Source organism: Bidens hawaiensis, unplaced genomic scaffold, assembly GCF_021521415.1.
Source record: "Bidens hawaiensis isolate Kalapana, Puna unplaced genomic scaffold, B.hawaiensis_p1.1 tig00033121_1, whole genome shotgun sequence".
In the NCBI taxonomy this organism is placed as follows: domain Eukaryota; kingdom Viridiplantae; phylum Streptophyta; class Magnoliopsida; order Asterales; family Asteraceae; genus Bidens; species Bidens hawaiensis.
The window spans coordinates 112,818-138,134 of record NW_027495657.1 but is presented as its reverse complement, the minus strand read 5'-3'; the positions used below and the strand labels follow the sequence as shown (position 1 = coordinate 138,134).

The following is a 25,317-nucleotide window of genomic DNA, read 5'->3' as shown; positions in this document are numbered from 1 at the left end:
AGTATTATCATTAATGTTATCATATATTTAAGTAACTTTAGTCATATTCCAAAAGCAACTTTGAAGTTCGATTGGAATCCAAAAGCTACCAAAAAACCTAATTTATTTAGCTTATTTTAGTTGTATTAACTTAAAAATGATATGAAATTATTGGTCAATCCATTAATTGAAGAGCGGAGGAATAATGTGACACCCAACAATGTCGGCTATAATCACCCACCTAATATGACGTGTACGTTTATCCATCGATAACGAATATATCTAATCTATTATTATTATTATTATTTTAGAATACCTTGGAGGGTACCCAATACCCCAATATATATAATCAATCAATCACTCATCCATTCGATTCTTTCTTTTCTTTTCAACCCAATCCTTACTCTAACCCATTTTATTACCCTTTGATTTTCTGATTCATTTCCAGTTCAATCAGATGTATGTATTCTTGACTTTTACTATTGAATCAGTTCTTGAATCGATTTATTTCTACTTGCTATAGATATTAAGATCATAGACTTTGGAGTATTTTGATTGATATGTTTTGTGTTTAGATTATTAAGTCAACGGGTTCAGTATTGTGCAAGAAGATGTTTTTTTTTATCAATTTTTGTTTATCTAATATATGGGTTTATTGATAAATAAGTACTTGTTTTTCGTTGATCATGCTTTTTTTGTTGATTTTGTAGTTATTGATTGAAAAATGGCTAAAGGTTGCTTCAAGCAAGAACATGAATTCTGTAGGTTTTTTTGTATACAAGATTTGAATCCATGGTCAATTATACTGAGTCTTGAATCAGCATGATTGTTTAGTGTTAAAAAATATTATTAACTTTTTGATTGTTATGTTGTCCAGCAAAGAGGCACGCTGAGGCTTCAAGGATTAGGGAGAAATATCCCGATAGAATTCCGGTATATCACCTTTTTTCTTTCAAGTTTAATTTTCCATCTTTGTGTATTCATGTGTAAACAATAGGGGTGTCAACTCGGCTCGGATGAGTTGTTTCTTCAAGCTCGGGCTTGGTTCGTTTATTATTTATTAATTAATTTATATACGTTTTTAATTATTCCTGTATATATTGAGGAAAAACCTTAAAACTAGCCTATGCTCGGATCAAGCTCGTCTACTTGTTTGCACCCTTAGATGGTGTTTGTTTTTTCACAAAAGATCTTCCTGACCTCTTTTGTCTGCACCGCGCAGACATTGCCTTCTACAGACTGTTTGTTTTTTCAAAGACGTTTCATTAAAAAACGTCTGCGCGCCCTCTTCTTGGTGCAGGCTTGGACATTCCACTTCTCAGTTCTTCTAACCTCTTCCCAGCATATCTCATATATAAGTTTAATATTAGTGTGTAATTTTCATATTTGTAATTTCAGATTTGATAATTTTTTTAACTTACATCCAACCTTATTATTAGTTTAGGTATAATGATTAGTTTAATATTCACCATTCTTGTAATTAATTATTATTAATTTTTTGTTGAAGAAAGTTTATAGAAAAGTTTAGGTATAATGAAAGTTTGTAGAAAGGATTAATATAGTGAATGTTGTTGTTGCTTGTTTATTGTTGCATGTGTTCGATTATTGTTAATTTTTGGTTGAAGAAAGTTTGTAGAAAAGTTAGATATAATAAATTGGTTTATTTAAATTTTTGTTTATTATAACAGTCTGCAGACGTTAAAAAACAAACAGTCTTCTTCTTGCATACCGCAGATGTTTGGTCCACCTCTTCTTCCACAGATATCTGCAGATGTGGTCCGCAGACTGCAAACATTTTACCTCTTAAAAAACAAACAACACCTTAGTAACGAGCCGAGCCAGAGCTCGTCTAGGCTCAAGCTCAGCTCTTTTAACCAATTGAGCCATATGTCTTAAAGCTCGAGCTCTGCTCTCTAAGTAGTTTCTCTAGCCTATTTCTTAAGCAGCTTGGCCCGTTTATACCCTTGTGATTGACTATTATAAATGTTTGTTTCGTGTCTTACTCTGCATATTTTGCTTAAAAGGTGATTGTGGAGAAGGCAGAGAAAAGCGACATTCCCAATATTGACAAGAAGAAGTAAGTGTTGTTTCCTTTGTGTAACAAGTATCAAGTAATAATCTTGGTTATGAAGAAGTACATGAATATTTAAGAAATTCTTTATTTATCTGTGCAGATACCTCGTCCCTGCTGATCTTACTGTCGGGCAGTTTGTGTACGTGATTCGTAAACGAATTAAACTGAGCGCAGAAAAAGCTATTTTTATTTTTGTGGAGAATGTCCTTCCACCTACTGGTATATCTTTATAAAACCTTACATCTTTTATTAAATCTCCCTATTTACATTATGTTGGATCAATGCGATTTTTGATATATTTGCAGGTGCGGTAATGTCTACAATATATGACGAGAAGAAGGATGAAGATGGATTTCTATACGTCACCTACAGCGGGGAGAACACGTTTGGGTCTGGTCAGTAGGCGCATTCTGTTCAATGTGACACTAATAAAGTTGTGTATAGTTGTTTGTTTCGTATATATTTAATTTCTACAAAATTGTTAAAACCTATTCCAGTTGATTAATAACAAAGTTTCAAAGTTCATTATATTTATTTAATTTCTTTGTTCATCCACATGATTTTTCGGCTTCTATATTGTTTGGTTGGTTGGTTGGTTTGTTTCTAGTTAGATAGCATTCCATTGGATAGAAAAGTTTTAAGCCAATGTTAACAAAGTTATGAAAACTTAATACAGTTCTTGAGGAAAATAGAGAATTATAAAACGTACTAATCACTCACAAATATTCTAAAATAAGATTTTTAAAATCAATTTACTATTAAAAATATTGTTATGAAATTGATCAGTACTAGGAAAGAAAAATAAAGATTGCTTTTTCTTTAGTTGTAGTCTTTGGGTTATAAAATTGCACACTTGATGACTTTTTGCCAGAACTTTAAAACAAAATTTAGACCAATTAGAGGTTAAAATACGTAAGACACAATTTAACAGAATTTGAGATTGGCATTAACCAACCATACGGCCATATGGTGAAGTGTTGGATATTGAATTATTATATGAGAGTGTAACACTTGATCAACATCAAGGATGCATGATGGTCAACTGTTGAATTTATGGCCGTATGAAGAATTTAAAGTCTTTTGCTCTTTCTAGAAAATTTTTAATAATTTATTAGTTTGACTCAACTTTTTACGATTTTAACTTTTTTTAACGGTTAACGAATCTTTTAAACGGGCTACTGGTGAAATTCACCAGATCGGGAATTCGGGATACACTCGACTCCGAATAGAGGAAAACCCTCACCTAAGCCCAACGTTCGAGAACACTCGCTCGAAGGTACGACAATGCGTTACGATTAACCGCTTAGTTCAACAATCGAACTAGCGATCGCCGCTTATTTGCATAGTCTCCCAACATCACCAAGTGTTGCCGAAATTAAATGATGGAACAAAAATCAAACATGAGTCACTTGAAACGCCTTGTCTCCCGTTATCATCCCACCACCAACTCATTGGCTACTATTAAACTTTCTAACTAATAATAATATCAATATCTTAATGTTACATATTGACGTTTAGGTTTAAATACATGAGACTTATATTTTAAGTTTATACATATATAAGTTTTCCTAGATGAATATGAACAAATTTATTTTTTTAAATAATTGTCAAGCTAGATATTATTATATTTATATATAATAATAATTTAGAACTTTGGTTTTTTTAGAACATCAATCCATTACTAAAAATGAAAGTTGTACATAACCTCCAGCAGGTAGCTAGAGGAGGGGTCTACCAAACAAAACAAAACAAAACAAAACCAAATAACAATCAACCCCATACAAACCATTAAATCAATACACAAGATAAAGGAGACGTGACGCAGTTATTCCATGCAATCTCCTTGTATGTAGATCTATACTTTAGCCATCCAAAAAGGTTTGTCTTGATTTGTGAACTGCATAGACAGAGTCCCTTTGTTAAATCTCCTACCATTCCTTTGTTTCTAAATAAACCACAACGAAGAGAAGAGAAAACAATCCAACCCAAGATACGCCTACCCACTTTGTCACCTCCAAAAGATGCTCGAGAGAATCGAAGCCCCAGCCGTACCATAAAGAGATCTCCCTCCAAACCTCTTGGGCACTCGAGAAAAACGTGTGTAGCCGATTCAGCCTCTAAATAGCACGACGAACAGTCGGGATTGACCGACTTCAGCCCTCTCGCAATTAAATTATCCGCTACCGGAATTCTGTTTTGCAACAGTCTCCAAACGAAGCAGTTAATTTTTATTGGAATCCAAGACTCCCAAGCGCAAATGGGAGATCCATCCCCATACAAATGATCTGCAATCTTTCTTCTCAAATTTTGGACCAAAAACATGCCCGTGGAGTCCCCAAACCATCTCCAACCGTCATCTTTGCCTACATGAAAAGAATAGCAGAGTATCATTTCATTTAAGTCTTCCACACCAGTCAAGTTCTCGTGAGAGAGATTCAATTTCGACCAAGCCCACTTTACATCCAACGGCCCGAGTCCATTTTGAACTACCCGAGTCAATTTCATTTAGAACTTTGGTGTCGCAAAATTCCCATTGGGCCACTTTATGAAACCTTATTGGTGGTATTTTGTTTTGTGTTTTTTTTTTGCTTTTCAGTTCAACTCTGTAGCGTACGTAACAAAAATCAATCGAAAACCAATTTTGTTTTTGTTTTTGTTTAAGTAATGGTATCGTAACAAACGTGACGGAAACTAACTGAATTCGTGTAAATTCACAGTGTTTTGTTTTAGTTCTAGTACCGTAACGAAAACGACTGAGTGGTGATTTTTTTAGTTCCGGTATCGTAACGAATGTGATGGAAACCGACGGAATTCGCGTAGACTGACCGTCTCAACAGTTGGGTTTTACCAACAATCAAGTTTTACCAACCGACTGAGTCCACCTCAAGATTAATTTTATTTGTTTTAGTTCTATCACAATAACACAATTAACATGAACCTATTAAATTTACTCCGCAATAATTTACCAACCCGCCTGCGCTTTATACTTGTAATCAAATGCGAATTACAACATTCCCGCCACATCTACAGTCTGAGATCGCCATGGATGTGAAGCCTATCACTGGACTCTTTAGTCTCATCCTTCAACGCTCGCATCGCAGAGCTTCAAGATCTCGTCGTTGCTCGTAACAGTAAGTAGTCACACAATCTTATCTTCCAAATTAGGGCATTTGTTTATAATTCTTTAATTTAGTCTCTCCTAGTGTTCTAATTCTGTTTGGTTAGTGTATCCTGCGAGCAGCATTACCGATTTATCAGCAGTTGATGCGACATTGAAGGCTATGGAGCTTCAATTGCAGCAGATTAAAGATCGCTTGCGTGAACAAACCCTAGCCATTCCTAAAGCTAAAGTAAGTAAGTTCAATTTAGGGTTTGTATTGGTTAATCATCCTTTTGTATTACATAATTAGGGTTTTGAGATCTTTTTGTGAAGCTCGAGCTCGGCTTGTGAGCTGTTTCTTCTAGCTTGAGCTTGGCTTGGGCTTGGGTCGTTTATTATTTGGTATTTAATTTATATATGTTATTAGTTATTTTTGTATTTATTATATGAGAAGAACCTTAACGAGTCTAAGCTCGGTTTGAGCTCGTGTGCAGTTCCTTAAATGAGCCAAAACTTGGCATAGAAGTCCAAAAGAGTTAAAAATTAAGAATACATTAGGCTCGTTAGGGCTCGATGAGCCTAAACGATCTTTCCATACAAGGCTCAAGCTCTGGCTTGATAACTAAACAGGCTTTATTTGAGACTCACCTCATTTTATTGATTTGATCTCGAGTAGCTCGTGGTCGGATCGGCTTGTTTGCTCCCCTACCTTCAACATAATAAAACGTTGTATCATGTTTACATTTTAATTATAGCTTTTTATTTAGCAATGTGTTTGTCACCAGAAATAGTGAAACCTGTTGAATCTAACAAGTGGAGCTGATGCAAACTGATGTAACCAAGAACTGATCTTGATAAATTGCATAACAAGACAAAAACCAATATTGCCTATGTGACTTTGTTCCTTCTGTACATACAAAAAGGAACTAGCTGTAGGGAATTACTTGTAACTTTGGCTGCACGCAACAAATCTTACGTGCGCATTTTTTGACAAACAAAACTACTTCGATCTTTTATTTAAAAACTACTTACGAAAAAACTTAATAATACATCAAATACCAAAGGCTTATATGGATATCCTTTGGCCTAGTCCTATCCGAAATCAAATACACAATTTGAAACAAACAAATAGACTTATACGATAAGACAAACTCATTTAGATAAGACTAACTTATCATTAAATAATAAACTAATTGTCATTTAAATAATATCTTCCAAGCCACCCCATGAGATTTACTGAACCGCCCTTTTAAATATCGTCTCGTTTAACAAATCCTATGTTTCTTTTGGGTAACAGTGTAGGAAACTAGGAATCCATCCAATTAAACAGTATAACATGTAAATAAATATTACAGGTAACACAAATTGTTCGAATCCAAGGCTCGTACTCGACCTTTTAGAAAATATGAATAACAAGATACATGAATACTGACTCAGGTTTCTTTATCTATATGTAGAAGCTGATTCAAGCATCTCTACAGCAACAGAAAAGGTTGCAGAATATGTCTGCCTACGCGCCATCATATATACCCGAAAGGGATAGAGTTACAGATCAAGATAATGACCAATGGTGTTTTTTTTTCTTTCTCTATCTTGCTTTACATATCATTAGCAGTTCTCTTGAGTATATAGTTTTGTTCTTCATATTTTGTTTCCAGTTCTGTAATGGAGGAATCCGCAAGGCAAGATCATTGTTTTGGGAATTATGAACCTAGAGAGGAGCCTCAACCATTACCCAAAGTGAGGACCCATTGGTGTTTGTTTTCTTGTTTTAAGTTAATACAATTACTAACATGAACAATATTGTTTCACATTTTAGGAGAAAAAGGGGCGTGGTTCACCGCCTTTGTGGTACATTACTGCTAATGAACTGGACTCCTTGTCATCGTAAGTGTAATATTTGGTTTAAATTCACTCCACAGTATTATCTGCTTCATTTATCTATGATTTTAGAATAAGACTAGATGCCATATTTGGCTAATATTCTAAAATGCAGATATATGAGAGGAAGGTTAACTCTAGATAAGATCAATACAGCCATTAATGACATGGCTGCTTATGCTGAGGCAAATTCCCAGCTTATGACAGCCCCGAGAAAGAAGGTATCCCTTATTAAATTATTGTTATATTTCTACTATTTAGTTATAAAACAAGTACCATATTTTCTGATTATTATGTCTTCTTTGTGAAGTTGACAGAAAGTACCTTAGAGAAATCTCTGGTGAGTGAAAACTTATGAACTTTTGGTTATTTTAGATTTAATAGCAGGAATGTTACATAAAGTTTTTGACACGTGATGGTTTTAGAGTAATTAATTATCCATATAAATGCAGGAAATAAGAGAAATAGGAATGGCAGAAGGAGTGAAGGGCAAGCACTTCTTTTTAGAAACCGATGTTAAAGGACCTTCATTGAAGCTTGATAATACTGGAAAAGCAATATTTACAGTAAGTTGGCTTTCTTTTGGTCAACTATACCATTAACTTTAATAATCTTGTAATCGTCAATTTTGGGAATTAATGTGCAGGTTCTCCGTCACCTTGGCCGGTTAAGTGAGAGTCGAATTGGTCATCATCGAGTCTTTGTTTTATTGAAGCCTCATTGAGGACATGCTGATTCTGCAAGCCATCTTCTTGTGAGGTATAAACTTGTATTAATAGGATTTGAATGTTAGCTTCATTGTTGAATGTGTTATAATTTGTGCTTATACATTTATTATAAACTTAAAAAACCTCATAGTATTCATTTCCTTAAACAAGTCTCACTAACTTGAAGATACATTCAACAAACAATTGTAATGATTCATCATGGGATTATTACACAAATAAAGATTAACATGACAGCAGTACAAAGTAAATCAATGCGGATTAATCATGCTACAATTACTTATCATGGACATTTAAACCCTTCTGGAACCTTTTTCCCACAAGAATTAACCACCAAACTAAGTGCAACAGGGACTTTAACCTTAAGAACACCAAGCACATTAACCTTAATTGCTGTGCACAGGCACACTGCTGCTTCAAGGTCTGCTAGGCCCTTGACCAATGAGCAACATTCACTGTCCGGTTGAGCCCCAATGGCCTCGTGAACCAACCCGAGCCAGTCTCCACAAACACCAAACTTTAGGGTATCTTTTGGACACTTGGTTGGTGTTTGTGGAGGGCATGGTAGCTTGTTTGCTGACACATTAGCCAAGAGAACCACATTAACAAAAATGAATGCAAGAAAAAAAACCTTAGAAGGATTCATCTTTGCCAATAAACAAAACACCAAGGTTGAGTTACAACTCTTGACTATTTTAACTATGTGATGCGTGTGTATTTTAAGATATGAGTAATCTATTGATGATAGAATTTGTATGAATGAGTGGCTCAGATGAATTGAATCATTGTCAGTATCCTGCTTATGAAGCATGACCACATGCAGTCATGCACTATGTTGTCACTCTTGAACAATTTTTCTTTTTAAAATTGTATATGTTAAATGTTTTTTCTATCGTGAGATTCGTTGCCGATAACTTACTGTACCTATCAATACCTTGCTAATCAATGGAACCATTAAAACACAAGCATTTTGTAGGTGGCCTGGTTAAAGGCAGAATATCAGTGCAACATGTCAAGTTTAAATTATATATACTATTAACTCAACTGGTTTGGTGCCGCAAGACACGTGATTGGACCACGTGGTGGCAGCCGGTTGGTCCTCATTATTTTTAAATCATTTTTTTTAATGTTTTTAGTTATTATTTAGGCTTTTTATGTTATTTTTAAGACCTATTAAATTTGCATCGGTTCTTCATGAAAACACACGTTTGGTTCTCTGATTTTTTTTTGTTTAAAATATTTTAATTTAATTTTGGTACGATTATTATAACTTATAAGTGTATAATTTTTTGAAATTGGGCTTTTGAGTTTGGGTGTCTCTAGTCTACATGGCAAAATCGTTGCTATGAGATTGTTATTTTAAATCTATACAACAGAGTGTCCAAGCCCACCACAGCCCACCACAAACCGTTCCTAATCAAAACTAACAATAGAATCCTTAGGACTTGAAATGTGAATTACGAATTGAAAAGTACATGTTAACAAAAACTGGTTTGAATCAGATCCTGTTGCTAGTCTGATATCGGTTTGTGTATAAATATTGTAACACTCTGCTCTGGCTAGGGATGGCGTGTCACATATAATATGTCCAATGCTTCAATTTCTATTAATAATAAAGACATCACATTTTATGGTTAAAAAAAATAATGTACAAACATCATTTATTCCTTCGATTATAAAAGTTTGTGATCTTTAATTTCCCCGAGCCATAGGTCAATTTTTACCGGTTTACCTTGGAGAGCTAACGTGCACAAAAACAACAAAACAAAATCATAGAAATTTTAACTTATAAACAATAACTTTTCTCATGTAATCATGTATACATGTAACATGTAACTTGTAATCGTGTAACTTGTAATAACATGTAACTTGCAATAACTTACAACTTGTAAGTGTATAAAAACTTACAAAACTTGTAAAAATGTTACTAACACACTCATAAAATCGTAAACTCGTAACTGATAAATAGAATAACATACAAACTCATAATGGATCTTTGATAGATGAACGATCTCATAAGGTTGTTGGATAATGTGATCGAGATGATATTTGTTTTCATAGAATTGATCCATACGTCTCTGGTATTTCATATATACATATACACATACTTTAGACAATTTTTCCTTTTTTATGATTAATTCGTAAACATTCAATATTGAGACGATGCATCTATTCCCTTAATCGATCTATACATCTCAACTTACTATAAACTCGTGTTCCTCATGTAAAAAAAAACAATAATCCCGTAAAATAGGCAAACCAATCAAAACATGTCAAAACATATAATGAAATCCAAAATCAAAACTATGCATCACATTATGGTCCAAAATGTATCATGCCAATTCATAAAAATCAAAATCAAACCGAGGATCAATAATGATTCATATCAATCAATAAACGATTCGTATTTAAAAAATCAACACTCAAATAACTATCCGTACTATAAAAGTAGCGTATAGCTCATTCGCACCTTAGTCGGCAGAGGGAGTGCGCAAACAATCTAAGCCGTCTAAAAAATAAATGAACCTACAACCCTGTTATACTAAATAGATTTGTGGAACTTGTTTATGGTATTTAATTCGATCGTATATCAATTCCGGACGAAAACTTAATTTATCTCTATTCTAACAATTTATCAATTTAAGTAATTATTATAGGCTTAATAAGTTAGACCTGTAAACGCTGCAAAGAGTTAGGAGTTAGTACCAAAAGAATGCTAACGAATTGAAATTTGATTCGAATATAAAACGGATATATCAACAACTCATTTCGGATGCAGAGTTACCACTCCGGCTAAGAATACTATTGTATATGCAAAAATTCTGGATGAGATCGGGACTTTACCAATACCGAATATCAATAAAACTAAGCATCGAGTATCGTACCAAATTTATTGATGCGGTACAAATACAAACCCACTTTATTACCACTTTGTTTTTCATTTTCTTTCAAGTCTTCAAGGATGGTTATAAAAACACATCATGATTAAACAATAATGGTTATAATCAATCTTTTCATACTATGCCCGGACGTTGACCTAGAAGCCTTACCAGGTAAAAGGTCGTACTGACGGGGAGGGCGGACCGATATTTGACCCGGATGACGTCATAAATAATTATACACACACACTAGATTTATCCCCCGTATTACAGGGGTTGTTTTACATTATTCGTTTTTAATATTTATATATGTATATTTGGATTTTAATTTTATTTATTGTAAGAAATTTAATAATTAATATACTTGAGGTTTAATGATAAAATGGTTTCACAAATAAATGATATGTTATAATCCGGTTTAAAAGCTATCTAGGTTTGGTGATACCCATTACCCGTTTATTTTCTTTATTATAAAATTGTTTCTTAGTTATAAATAATATCCTTTTTTTAAATAAAATAGGATATTAATTTTTAGTATATCCCTATTTTATAGGATTTTCATATCAAATATTTTATGAGATTAATTTTTAATATAATGAGATGTTATAACCGGTTTAAGAGCTATCTGGGTTTGGTGAGACCTTTACCCGTGAATTCGGGTCGAATGCGTGAGAAACCTTCATTTACAAATAAAGCAATCTGATGGTTTGAGAGAATGGTTTTTTTACATTTTTCGTTTTTTAATATTTATTTTTTGGATTTTAATTTTCTTTATTGTAAGAAAGTTAATAATATACTTAGGGTTTGATGATGAAAGAGTTTCATAAATAAATGATATGTTATAACCCGTTTAAAAGCTATCTGGATTTGATGACCCATGACCCGCTTATGTTTTTTACTATAAATTTGTTTATTAATTATAAATAATATCTTTTTCTTTTTAAATTGGATATTAAATTTTAGTATATCCCTATTTTATAGGATTTTCAAATCAAATAATTGGTAAGATTAATTTTTAATTTAATAAGATGCTATAACTCATTTAAGAGTTATCTGGTTTGGGTAAGACCCATACCCATGAATTTGGGTTAAAGCAATGAGAGGCCTCCATTTAAAAATTAAGAAATCTGGTGGCTTCCATAAAAAATGGGGAGCGACCACATCGCGACATGTAGGATTTTAGGGGTTTCGTTTATATATTATAGATATATATAGGATGGATAATGATGTAACACACCGCATTCAAGCGGGTTGGTGTAAGTGGAGAGCAGCTACGGGGGTTTTGTGCGATAGGAGGTTCTCAACTAAACTAAAAGGGAAATTTTATAGGATTGCTGTTAGACCGACTTTGTTATATGGAATAGATTGCTGGGCCATCAAGAAAACACAAGCACGTAAGATGGAACAGATTGCTAGGCAGATTTTGTCTGTATTTGTTTTTTGTTGGTATATCTATTGGGATTCTATGATCTCACATGCGCTGGTATTTGATTGTGACACTTTATCACTGTAAGTTTTGTTATTGGTACGTGTGTGCTTATATAGTACATGCTTTGGAGCCGGGGGTCTTTTTGGGAAGCAGCCTTTCTATCCTCATAGATAGAGGCAAGGTATGCCTACATCACACCCTCCCCAAACCCTACCAATAGCTTTTGCTATTTGTGGGATTTACTGGGTACGTTTGTTGTTGTAGTTGTATAGGATTAAGATCATGTGAGAACTTTTTGGGAATTGAGAACCATGAAAACCATTTTGGACCACAAAAAACCCAAAAATAAAAAAAAATCACAAAACAAAAAAAAACACAAAAATTAACCAAAAAGTAAAAAAACCAAAATTCTTATTTATCATCCCGGTTTCATAGAATAAAAAAAACACGAAAAAAAAATTTCTCGGTTTAGCTAGATTATACATATATGTATACTATGTACATATATTTACACATGGTTTTTATACATATATGTATGATTTAAGGTAAATGATAATGTACATATGTGTACATTACGTATCTAGAGATTAAATGAAATTATACACATGTGTATTGGTATAATACAAATTAAAATTTTTTATAAAACCTGAATGAAATATAAGAATTTTTGTTTTGTTACCTTTTTAAATTCATTTTTGTTTTTGTTTTATAATTTTTAAATATTTTTTAAATGTTTTTTTAGTGGACGAAAATGGTTCTTAAAGTTCTCAATTTGCTAAGGGTTCTCTTAGGATCTTTAAGATATATATATATATAATTATATATATATACATATATATAAATGTAAAAAATATAATAATAATAACCAACTTCTATGTGCATTTACACAGATTTTTTAAATATATAACCTTTATTTTCTTTCATACTAATATAAATGTAGTTTGGTTGGCTGGCTACCGAAATATTCAATAATACTTTATCTCTGTCATGCACTTGGGTTTGATTCCCGATGTCAATACCATTTTTATTAAACTCTAAAAATGCCTTTTCTCTGGTTCACCTGTCGGGTCACCGGTTCCGGACCGACCGCCACCCGAAAAACCCAGTTGGGTTTTTAGAAAACGGGCCAAGTACCCTAACCTGGCTCGGTATAGGCACTGGGTCCCGATCGGCCGAGCCTGGTTTCAATAGCTGGTTATAATATAGAAGTAAGAATAGATAATTGTTGTGGATAAACTACAAATCCAAAATCTTTAATAGAACTACAAACTGAATATGATACAGACTCACCACACACGCAACTTGTAGAGTTGTAGGGCGAAATCCGAAACTGAATCCGGATACAAATAGTCCACCAGATTAAGAATTAAAGTCCAAAGATCACCGTTTAAACCTGCCACGATAAAAACTAGCAATGAAAATGTCACACAAGTAAAACCAATTTCAAGGAAAATATGAACTGCCACCAATAACCACTAAATAGTTTTGCAACTCCACGTTCTAGTAACTGATTAAAAAAATGCATAAAATAAAATTACTGAAAATTGAAATAAAGTACCGAAAGTGAAATAAATAAAGCTGCAAGTGGGCTGGCCCGTTTTGGTGAAACTCAATTGGTCCAGTTGATCCAACTGAAGAGAGATCTTGCAAGCTTGGTTGATTGTGGGAGGCTGGGAGCTGTGCTTCTTCATCTCGATATAGCTAACAATAATACTTAAGTTGAAGTTTATTTGTATAACTAGTATAAATAAACCAATTACAGAATTAATTTTGTACCACTGATAAAGGTGAGATCGTTACCGTACAGGTACCGAAAATCCCGATCCTGAAAGTCGTAAATTCTTGGTACCGGTACCTAGAGGTGCACAAACCGGTTTTTTTAAAAAAACCGGTTCGGTTATTAACCGGACCGGTTTTTTTTGGCCCGGAAAAAAACCGGTTCGGTTAATAACCGGACCGGTTAATAACCGGTTTTTTTCTGTAAAACCCCTAACCGGTCTAACCGGTTAGGACCGGTTTAGAAACCGGTTAGAACCGGTTAATAAACCGGTTTTTTTATTAACCGGTTTTTTAATAACCGGTTTTTAGGTTAAACGGTTTTTTTTTTTTTTTTAATAACCATTATTTTTTCACAGTATAAACAAACCGGTAACTACAAGGCAAACCGGTAACTACAAGGCAAAACGGACTGACCGAAGCCATTCTTTGCTTTCGTTGTTAGGGTTCTTTGCTTGGAAGATGAGTATGAGTGTGTGTTGGTGAATGTGTTTTCAACAAACCAAAGATTAAAAACACATAACTTTCATTTATAGTTTTTACATTAAAAATACAAACATTAAATCGTTATCGCATATTCGTAACTCAAAAATACAAACATTAAAGAATGCTTAGACACGATTACATGAACAACTTGCTGTTTCTTACTCATGATTTGCCTCCATGTTTGCTGTTTCTTTAACTAATTTTCTTCGCTACCCGATCCCGAGCTATTTCTTAGGTAATCGTCGTACGCGGCTTCTTCATCGGTCATTGGTTGAGTGTGTCCTTCATTGACCTCGTCTTCATACAAGCCCGCTTCATACTCCATTTCCCCCTCGAGTGAGCGTTGATGTTGTGCCCTATCTAAAGAGTCCAAGTAATCCTTGTAGCAAATCGACATCTCTATAGCTGGTGCAGTGAGTCGAGTCCTCCTAATCGATATAACCCTGTCAGAAACAGAAAAAGCAGACTCCGAAGCTACCGTGGAAGCTTGGACCGTTAGTAAATCTTTGGCCATGGCGGCGAGGATCGGAAACTCATCCTCCTTACCTCTCCACCAAGCCAGCAAATCAAGACTTCTAAATTCATCCGGAGTCATGTGTTTCACAAAGTTGGTACCACCATACCTTCCAAGTTCACTGCTTGGGGTGTTTACCTTTTGACGTTTACCGGCGTCTTCCCAAATCATGTAGTACATCCCCATTTCAAGGTCGGTTTGGGATTGGGATTGGGCAACAGCTCTTAACGAGTCATGAATTTGGGAAGACGACCCGTATTTTGTAAGGTAGACATCATACATGTTTGACAAGGTGGTGTTGAAAGCATTCTTTAAAGTTTGGCTATAATAGGGGTTTTGATCGTCGTTTAACTCTAGCTCATCACAATTTTTTTCTATTAAAGCTTCAACACCACCAACATTGATGCAAGGGTTTAACGCAGCAGCACATGTCAAAACAGCGGGTAGTTCTTGAAAATATTTTCTAAATTTTTCATTCATTTTTACACCCATATCAAAATAAGGTGCACCCCTACAATGAAGTTCACTCAACTTTGTGCACATGACAGCAATTTTTGGTAAAGCAATGGGGCTTGTTGAATAGTAAACCCCGGATAAACTAGTTGTGCAAGATTTAAAAATTTGAAGGACCTCCGTAACGATCTCAATCAATAACCAGTTTCTAGGATCGTACGGTGCACATTTACCCCTACTAGGCATATAGCCGTTTTACAACGTTCAAAAACCGGTTTTTAACCGGTTAACCGGTTATGGAGAAACCGGTTAACCGGTTTTTCCATAACCGGTTTTTCCATTAACCGGTTCGTTAACCGGTTTTGGATCTAGAACTTGTAACCGAAAGACGAACCGGCGGTTTGTAAACCGGTCAAACCGGTTTTTAAAAAACCGGTTTTTGTAAAAACCGGTTTCCGGTTTAAACCGGTAAACCGGTTCCCCAACCGGTTTTTTTGACCATCTCTACCGGTACCGAAATTTTCAGTTCGGTACCGAGACGGTATCGGTATTTAAGGTAAAATTCGGGAAATACCAATACCGGTACTGGTAGGTACCGTACCGTAAAAGTATCATACCGATATCGAAACTCAAAACTTTTATACCGATTCCGTACCAACGGTACCAAATCAGTACCGGTTTCGGTAGCGGTACTGAATTTGCTCATCCCTAACCACTGATATTACATGATAATTCAAGTTGATTTTTGAAATGAACACCAAAGCTAAAAACACTTGGCCAAGGCAAATGACAGTCAAATAACAAGAAGTTGATTTTTTTATTCACTCGATGTAACTAACTGTAAACTTTATATCTTTGCTTGAAAAACATAAAAACACCAAATTCACAATCGAAACAATAGACTCCTACTTGCATCCCAAATCACATCAGCCATCAAGCAAGCTCCAAAAACATGTTTCACTGTTTTGACCTCCACATCACATAAAGGACAAAGGATTTATGGGACTTCAACCCCTCGAGTTTCACATCCTCATCACATAAAAAGGATAAAGGATGTATGGGACTTCAACCCCCCGAGTTTTGAGTTACTAACATTTCACCAACTGATGTTTAACCACATAAAAATCTAGATCATATGACCTTCCGCTGTGGGCTATATTTTTGGTGGGGCCATCTCAAAACCAATGGTCTTATGACCGTTTCATTAAAAAAATAAAAATCATATTCTCTTTATATATACCTCATTTTCGTTAATACACTACAAAAACATCACATTCTCCTTTCTATACTTTTAAATTTCTCTCCAAAGAAAGGACTCTGACTCATCTTCAACACCCGACTATACATACGGCTTTTATCACCCCGAACCCGACGCTATTCCGGATTCGGATTCAAAGAATGAAGCGATATTTTCTACGGTTCGAGAGGCTGCTAAGCTATTAGTCGAGCATTATGAAAGCTCACAACCATGTACAAGACGACCTCTGCTTGAACGGGATCGTCATGGTGCTCATGACCGGTTGATAAGAGATTATTTTACCACAAGCCCGATTTTTATTTGGAAAAATTCCAGTGCCGTTTTCGAATGAGCCGCCGACTATTTTTACGAATTGTTGGTGATTTAAAATGTGTATGAATATTTCCAACAAAAGGAGGGTGTGAAACATAAACTGGGATTTTCTCCTTTGCAATAATGCACGGCGGCAATTCACCAATTGGCATACGAGACTTTGAGCAACGCTATGGAAAAGTATTTACATATGTCAGAAACAGTGGGTTGTGAGTCCCTTCACCTATTCTACGAATTTGAGTATTATTATTATTGTTAGCGTTATTATAATATCCATTACTTTAATTGTTTTTTAAGCCGTTTTATTTATATTCTTCAAATTAATAATGTTGTTAAAATTATTATTATTATTATTATTATGGGTTAGGTTCAAATAAGAAGTTTGATTTTCCTAAGAAGGCTATGAAGAAGGGTATGTTAGTCTAACACTTTAATATCAAAACAAACTTACATTAATTTCAAAAATCCACTTACATAAAACCCAATTACATCTTCACTCATCTCCTACAACCATCACCACTCCACCGCTCACCGCCACCACAACCGTCACCCACCGCCACCACCTCACCGGAAAAGTCCGAAAAAACACAATGGAAAACACTATGAAAAACACAACGTAAAAAACACAATGGAAAAAAACACTATGAAAAAAAAACACAATGATAAAAATACATTTGTATGACACAATGTAAAAAACACAACGGAAAAAACACAATGAAAATAAAACACAATGAAAAATACTATTGTATAACACAATTTTGTAAAACACAATTTGGTAAAACACACTTTGTTAAAAACCCACTAATTTTTTTTAAAAAAAATTTATATTACAATATGGTACTCATATAAAAGATAAAAAGACACTCGTTATTATGGTGAATTTGTTTTTCAATAAAAACGTCATAAAAAAGTTATTGACGTTTAAAAATGATGGGGGAATTTGGCATGCGCCTTGCATGTGGAAAGAGAAAGCCAATAAATATGTTATTCCTTTTATGTCCTTTACCTTGTGTTCACACTTGATTTCACCCTAAACTAATCTCAACCCTCCATGTTTAAAATCAATGGATAAGATTACTTATTATTATTATTATTATTATTATTATTGAACTTTATGGTGAACAATATTTGAGGAGACCGACTCAAGGTGACATACAAAAAATATACAAGGTTCATTAATGAAGACACGGTTTTCCCGGATGCTTGGTAGCCATTCACACACTGGCCTTGGGAAGCTTGCCCAGTTGCTTGGCAAGGTCAACATCATCGGGGTGATCATGTTGGTACAACACTAATATTTGAGGTGGTCGCATCATTTGATCTCTGGATATGGCATTTATTTTTTGGTATACCCGGCACAAACAATGATAAAACGGTCATACATTCTTCAACATAGACGGAGTCGCACCCGACTCCCAACCGCCTCTTCATTTTTTGCAAATGATGTCAACTACGAATATGGATATTATCAAGTCAATGGTATTTATTCGGAGTGGGACACTCTGGTGCTTAGTTATACATGCTCGGATGACCCGATAAACGTCAATATTTCAAGAAAAAACATGAGTTGGCAAGAAAGGACATCGAAAGGGCATTCGAGGTATTAAAGAAACATGGGGGTATCATTAAACAATCAGCTCGCATTCACCAAAAAGATAAGTTAAAAAGCATAATGTATGCTTGCATTATCTTACATAATATGATATCGGAGGTCTCGGGCAGAGATATTGTCAAAACGAGTACAACGATGTATCGGAGCTGATCTCAACGCTAAACATTGATGAGAAACTTGCTATTTTATTAGAAAAACGAAAAGGGGATACAAATCATAGTCTTCGATCGATTTTGCTGAACATCTGTTGAGGAACCACGAAAATAACGGTGAGACTAAAATAGTTGCAATTTTTTTTATTTAGTTTGTTTTTATTTTTTTTAAATTAATTTAATTTAAGTATTGCTTACGAGTTTCTAAGTTTACGAATTATGTCTACGAACTTATATGTTTACAAGTTTACATGCTCTGAATATTTATGAGTTTACATGTCTATGAGTTACTTGTTTATGAGTGTACGCGCTGCATGTTTATGGCATTACATGCTTATATGAGTTGACCACTCTATGAAATTACAAGTCTACAAACGTGCATGTTTACAACTTACATGTTTCAAATGTTTATATTAAGCTGCAAGTTTGCAAGTTTGTAATGCTTACAAGTTACATATATGATTTGAATAATTATAAGTTTACAATCATGTTTATATCTATACATGTATTATGTTACCTAAGTCAAAACATTTCTTTTTGAGGACCACCGACCCATCAGTGTGGCATAAAATGATATGCCACCTTTCGTGACAGCAGGTTGAGTTCACAACATCTCTTCTATTTAATACACGGACTTCTATTTAGTCTTCGGAGTTTTGACTAATTTTGTTCAGGCGCGTATGTATTGATCCTAGAAAAAATTAAACAAAGTCTGAAATATGGTGAATGATCGGTATGATTTGCTCACACCCTATTCACAATCTAGATGTATAGGCTAGCTGCCTTGCATCACATCAGCATCTGTAATAAAATGAACCACTGGACTTCATTATTATATATGTATGTTATATTATGATTACTTTGCTACTTTATAATATATAAAATATTTATACATTATGATCTTTGAAAACTTAAAAGCGTTTATATTAAAATATGTAGAAGCTTTAGATGGTTTTATAACTCTTTTTTTTGTTCATAATAATATGAATGTGTTTCATAATTAAATATACAAGCTTTTATATTAAAGTAATGAAATAAACTAGTTTGAAGGTTATAGCCCAATAACCTCGATCCCATTCGATATATAATATATATCTGCCATTGTCGCGACTATTCAATCAACAAATCCATTTTCAGGTATCCATTCTTCCACCCATTTTATTTGCTTTCAGTTTTGATCTAAACACTAAATTAATTAGCCTCAAATAACATTGATCGGTATTAAAACCTTTCTTTAATTTGCTATATATTTTTTAGATGTAGGGTTGATTTAACATCTTACCGATCGATTTCCGTCTGCAAAATATTGGGAAGGAATTATATATGTTTCGAATTCTGATTATTTTGCCTAAGGGTTGGTTTAAAACCTATAATATATATAATGACCTGAGTTTTTGCACTCTACTCATTTCAGTGTGATCCGATCATATTCGATATATCTTCGGCCTTCGGGTAGCATGAACGGTGTTAGCAACCCTTTGTTGCCATGCATGATAATTAATCACATTATCGTATCATTATACTAATACCATTTATTTATAACCATAGGTTATATACATATAGTTCATAACAAGAATATTAAATATAAACATCATTTTTATGTGTTATAGATACATTGAATACTGCAAAAACATAACCGAGTTAATTAGAGAACTATTGTTCTATTTTCTGGTGATATAGGGAAACATCTTTTCATGAAATTACGAAGCTTAAAACTAGTTACAACCTTATAGCATCCATGTAATTAATATTCTACTAGCTAACTTTTTTTACCATCATGATATCTTTCAGGTTGAATCAGATTTATTACAACTGATGGCGTCATATTTACAAAAATCTGTATGTGGTGGAGTGTTTATCAACAGATAGTTGTACCATTTGCGAAATAGATTTTGAAAGAATGGAATGGATGTTGACCGAAAAGTCAGAAGTGGAACATGCATTCTTTGTAGGTGGCAGCAAGAGTAGTGCTGCTGTTAATCCCGACACCTGGGCTGAACTCCGGATGCGATGCGATGCGATGACATAAGTAAACTTAAAGGCAGGTGTTTGACTGCAAACATGTGGTACTTTCCTCATGATTGCTTAAATGTCAATACTCTACAACTACAATAGTTTATTATGATGGCTAGAGAACCACCATATGTCGAGTTGCAGCATCCAGGCCATGGTTTGGACTTTGTTTCGGTTTAGGTGAACAAAACTATCATTTACATCTCTTTTATTAATTTGCCATTTAGTGTCTTTTACATTCTGTTCATGTGTTGGATATGAAGTACATTTTGTAGGTTTTTCTTGTTTGACCTTATAAAGTCAGCCTTGAGCTGTATGTTGAGTTTGTGTGTATGCAGTTCATTGGCAATGGCGGCCGCGATACAGTAACAGTTGAGGCGGACTAAGGTAAAAACATCAATGATAGAATATATCAATATACATGAACTGCACCCGCCTATTAGCACATAGGGGAAGCTGGTCAAGTTTCATGGCGCGCGTGATAACTTATTTAGCACATAGAATCATAGATATCACATCACGTTCAATTTCCTATATGATCACCATGACTTATTGCAAGACAAATAAAAAAGTTGGTCAACCGATAACAAATAGTATGTGTATAAACGAAGACTTGATCAACTGATAACAAGAATTAACATATTAGAAGTGTTACTTTGTATTTAAGAAAACACATGTAGCCATCAGACGGAAACACATCAGACGCCCGATGAAACTCAACCACCTCTAAAATATCGTCACGTGTCAACAAGTTTTGTCGGTCTAACAGAAGTGATTACTGATCATACGAAACTGCTGAAGAAACTAACGGAACGTTAAACTGTCACACCGAACGTTAGACGGTTTCACCCTTATGTCGGATTTTTAGACTATGAACTCGAAATCAAAAACCTCTTAATTGAAAATCTAGAGTTCTTCACTTTCTTGCGCGGATTTCTCAACAACGGATGTGATTCATGAAAAGCACTTGTATTCTCCTAAGAAAATAAGCGATTTACACTATGCGTTGTTTTAGTTTAGGTTGCAAAAAAAAAAAAAAAAAGATGACATTATGACATTAAGCAACCCATCTACGAACGGATATTAGAATCCAAGATAAAGTCAAATCTTGCCACGAGTAAGTGGATCAAAGAGATAACTGAATGGTGGGGACCGATTCAAATATAATCACGGAACATGGGTAAAGGGGGTAATAGCAATTGGAAGGACTATGAGATGATGAAGGATTTTGTGGAAATATTCTAAGTGGATTTTATTTGTGATTGTTATTATTTTGGTGAAAAATAAATGTTGTAGCGATGTTCGATATCCATTTGTATTACGATGTGGACTTTTTCTTTCTCTTTTTTTTGGATTATAGGCATGTTTTATATTACTTGTCACTCAAAATGTATTTGACCTCAAAATATTAACATACAGATTTGGCCCTCAACATACAAAAGACCAAATTTTCAGAGAACTTACTGAATGAATTTGGTATGCCTACAATATATTAGTCCAGTTGGCCCTCAATATCGCCTAACTTACTGAGTACGTGTTTCAAAAAGACAAACATGAGGGAGAAAGTGGGTTACAAAAAGCCACAGTAAAAGACAAATATAGTACCTGACACGTGGCAGAAGCCCAGTACATCATACATTCTTGTCCTATACTCAGGTGAGTCAAAACTTTTGGTTATCCCCAAATACCCTTCCTTTTGGGCCTTTTGCCTATTGCCTGAGATCTCCCTTTTTTTATAAAAGAAAATTAAAATAAAATAAAAGCTCCATTTTATAATAAAATATGTACAAATAACGTTCTCGTGTATGTTTTTGAATGATGAGACTAAATGTGAGCAACGATTAAAAAGCATTTGATTTATTATAAAACAAGAGGAGGAAAAAGCCTCGAAACACCCGGAGACACAGTCGGCATCTCTCGGACATTTTGGGTTGAATTTGGGTTTGATCATTTTGTGTCGTATTCGTGTTTAATACTACGGATAATTATGCCGTGTCTGATATATTTTGACAACCCTAGTTTAAATATTATGAGCAAGAAAATAGATAATTATATGGATATAAAAGAAGTTTTTATTGTATGATCGCAAACTGATGTTTTAATCAAGTTTTTTATATTGTGACAAGTTTGGTCAAGCGCTTGTTGACTACGATTATTAAAAAAAAATTGTAAACTTTGTTAAATTTAAGCATAAATAACAATGTTTTAATTATCATCATCGTAATTTGTAAGTTTGGAGTTCAAGAGTAAATAACAACATGGATACTTGGCAAGTTCACATATAATTACATCACAAGTCACAATCCATATTATTTAACCGTGGGAAACACTTTTAATTCTTAAAGTGATTATCATTAGTTTTTAATATAATTATTAGAATATATAACCCACATTTCCGCATGAAGATATTTTTGATATTTTCTCTCTTTCCCATTGACCCCTTCTAACATATAGGTCAACATTTTCACTTATAATACCTATATATTATCTCTAAAACAAAAACATTTATATGTAGTAACATTATACAATCCTTTCCATAATGACATCAATGATCATACAAGTTACCAATCCTGCTGTGAAGAACAAAAATACAAGATACCATTGTGTTCTTTATCCGAATTTGAGCTTCCAAACACTTTACATATTAGTAATTAATAATCTCACCAACACGAGCACATATTAGTAGGTCGATCTAATCAAAACATCTATAATCTATGCTCTGTGAAACATATGATTAAACTGTTACAAAAATCGTAATTAACATCCTTGCTAACTTACCAATAACGAGCAGCAATTAAAACCACAACAAAGTTAAAATTAGCGAAACACAAAAAGCCTTGCATATTAACATATTATCATTGTTAATTGTTAATAGGGGCGAATCTAGATACAAAGTATGGGGTAGTTGCCCTCCACACACACACCAAAAAAAATAGTGTTATTTATACTCGAAAATTTTAACTGCCCTCCATAAGTTTTTGGTTAAGTTCCCGTTCACCCCCATGAGAACAGATCATGGATATGTCACTAATCACTAAAAGCTTTAAAGGATAAAGAAGTGATTCCCATTGTTTAAGAGCAAAAGACGGCAAACCATCATTGCAGGAGTGATTAAAGAGTGTAAGTTTTGAATATTTGGAATCAAAACCGTAATATAATCTTACCACTTGACCATCTGTATAGTTAAAAAGAGTTGTAACTTGTATGGTCTCCCAACTAAAGATAATTAAAAAGAGTTAAAAAATTATTCCAAACAAGATAAAAAAAACTAGGTGGTCCGAATATCCGAAGACACCGACTCGATAGATATTTTTACAGCTAACAAGGGAACATGTGGGACCTCCATCAATTATATATTTACCGTTTACACCCACCAAAACTTTACAATTACATGTCAACCCTCCAAGTCACTAGTTACCATAAATTACCAAAAGTAGTCATGCCATATATCACACGAAAGGTACATAGTACAAGAAATGCAAATTCCGTAATTTTTTTTATGATAAATGCTACATAACCTTAAATAACGTTTTGAGGTTTTGTGCACAATATGTTCTTCTAAAAATGCACAAGGTTTAGTTAATTTCATGTCTTAAAAAAGCACATCATGATTAAATAATAATAGTTATAAAAGTAAGATTAGATATATTCGGTCATCGAAAAAAAAGAAAATTTTTATATTGAAGTTTATTTGTATAGCTAGTATAAGAATATACTAGTTAAAGAATTAATTAACACCATCTACTAATTTAAGTGGTTTCAAGATGAAAATGAAATTGAGTTTTCAGAAACAAAAATTTGATAGATAATATTTAACCACTAATATCATCAATGATAATCATAAACTCTGGAGGAAAGCTCACAAACTCAGCTATATTGTCGGATACGGGAGTATGAATGTTACTCTGTTATCTCAAATGTAATCTATTGTCAACACTATTACCCAAAAACTAATTGCCACAATTCTAGATACCTAAACCTTAAACATGTTTTTTATTTATTAGAATCCTTTAATATTAACACATTTGCATGAAGCTCCCAAGAAAAGTGACTTATTATCATGTATTAATGTTGGTATCTTACTGAGGCTCACAGAGTTGCCTCAAAACATGATCAAAATTTTAGCAGATATCAATGGCGGAACGGTGTTCCTTTCATCCCAGTAAAATTCTGGCCATTACAGATCGACAAACGGGATGAAATTTTATAAAGGAGATCAGAACGAGTGGACAAAATGGATAGAAACATTGTACCATGTCATTCTGAGCAGAAGGAACTGAACCAACGATTAAACATTTATTATTTTTTAAGAATTTAAAGTCAGTATATTATGATCATGAATGATAGATGGCATTTTCTTAGAACTTAATACAAAAGTATGTTTTAAAATCAATTGTTATTTATAATTGCCACATCGCAAATATTAAACCATTAAAGCTGGTTATATTTGTCTTTTCTTAAAATCATAGTTAATGCTTTGCTTTTAAAATTTTCTTTAAAACAAACTTAACCATGATCATCCCCTAACCAAAACAATCTAGACAATACATCGACCGAAAACTACACGCATAATCATCATAACAAACTAAAACACGATAACAAAGTCCAAAAGTTAGAAGGGGAGTCCGTGTAATATACAAAACTTCCAGACACTAATCTATAATTTCAATCATT

General features: G+C 33.8%; 2 protein-coding genes and 1 pseudogene across 2 annotated transcripts; 2 read left to right on the top strand and 1 right to left on the bottom strand.

Moving 5' to 3' along the window:
• The first annotated feature begins 677 nt into the window (after positions 1-677).
• LOC143584424 (autophagy-related protein 8f-like) lies at positions 678-2,576 on the top strand. The gene is made up of 5 exons (XM_077066487.1): positions 678-740; positions 857-912; positions 2,004-2,056; positions 2,154-2,272; positions 2,359-2,576. The coding sequence occupies exons 1-5, from the start codon at positions 704-706 to the stop codon at positions 2,454-2,456; spliced, it is 363 nt and encodes a 120-aa protein (XP_076922602.1). The 5' UTR covers positions 678-703; the 3' UTR covers positions 2,457-2,576.
• Positions 2,577-5,110: 2,534 nt separating this feature from the next.
• LOC143584421 (SKA complex subunit 1 homolog) lies at positions 5,111-7,392 on the top strand. The gene is made up of 7 exons (XM_077066484.1): positions 5,111-5,184; positions 5,279-5,403; positions 6,611-6,723; positions 6,812-6,893; positions 6,973-7,040; positions 7,150-7,255; positions 7,345-7,392. Coding segments are annotated over exons 1-7 (543 nt in total). The 5' UTR covers positions 5,111-5,183.
• A 650-nt stretch (positions 7,393-8,042) lies between these two features.
• Positions 8,043-8,411, bottom strand: LOC143584423 (putative lipid-binding protein At4g00165 pseudogene; annotated as a pseudogene).
• Positions 8,412-25,317: the final 16,906 nt, after the last annotated feature.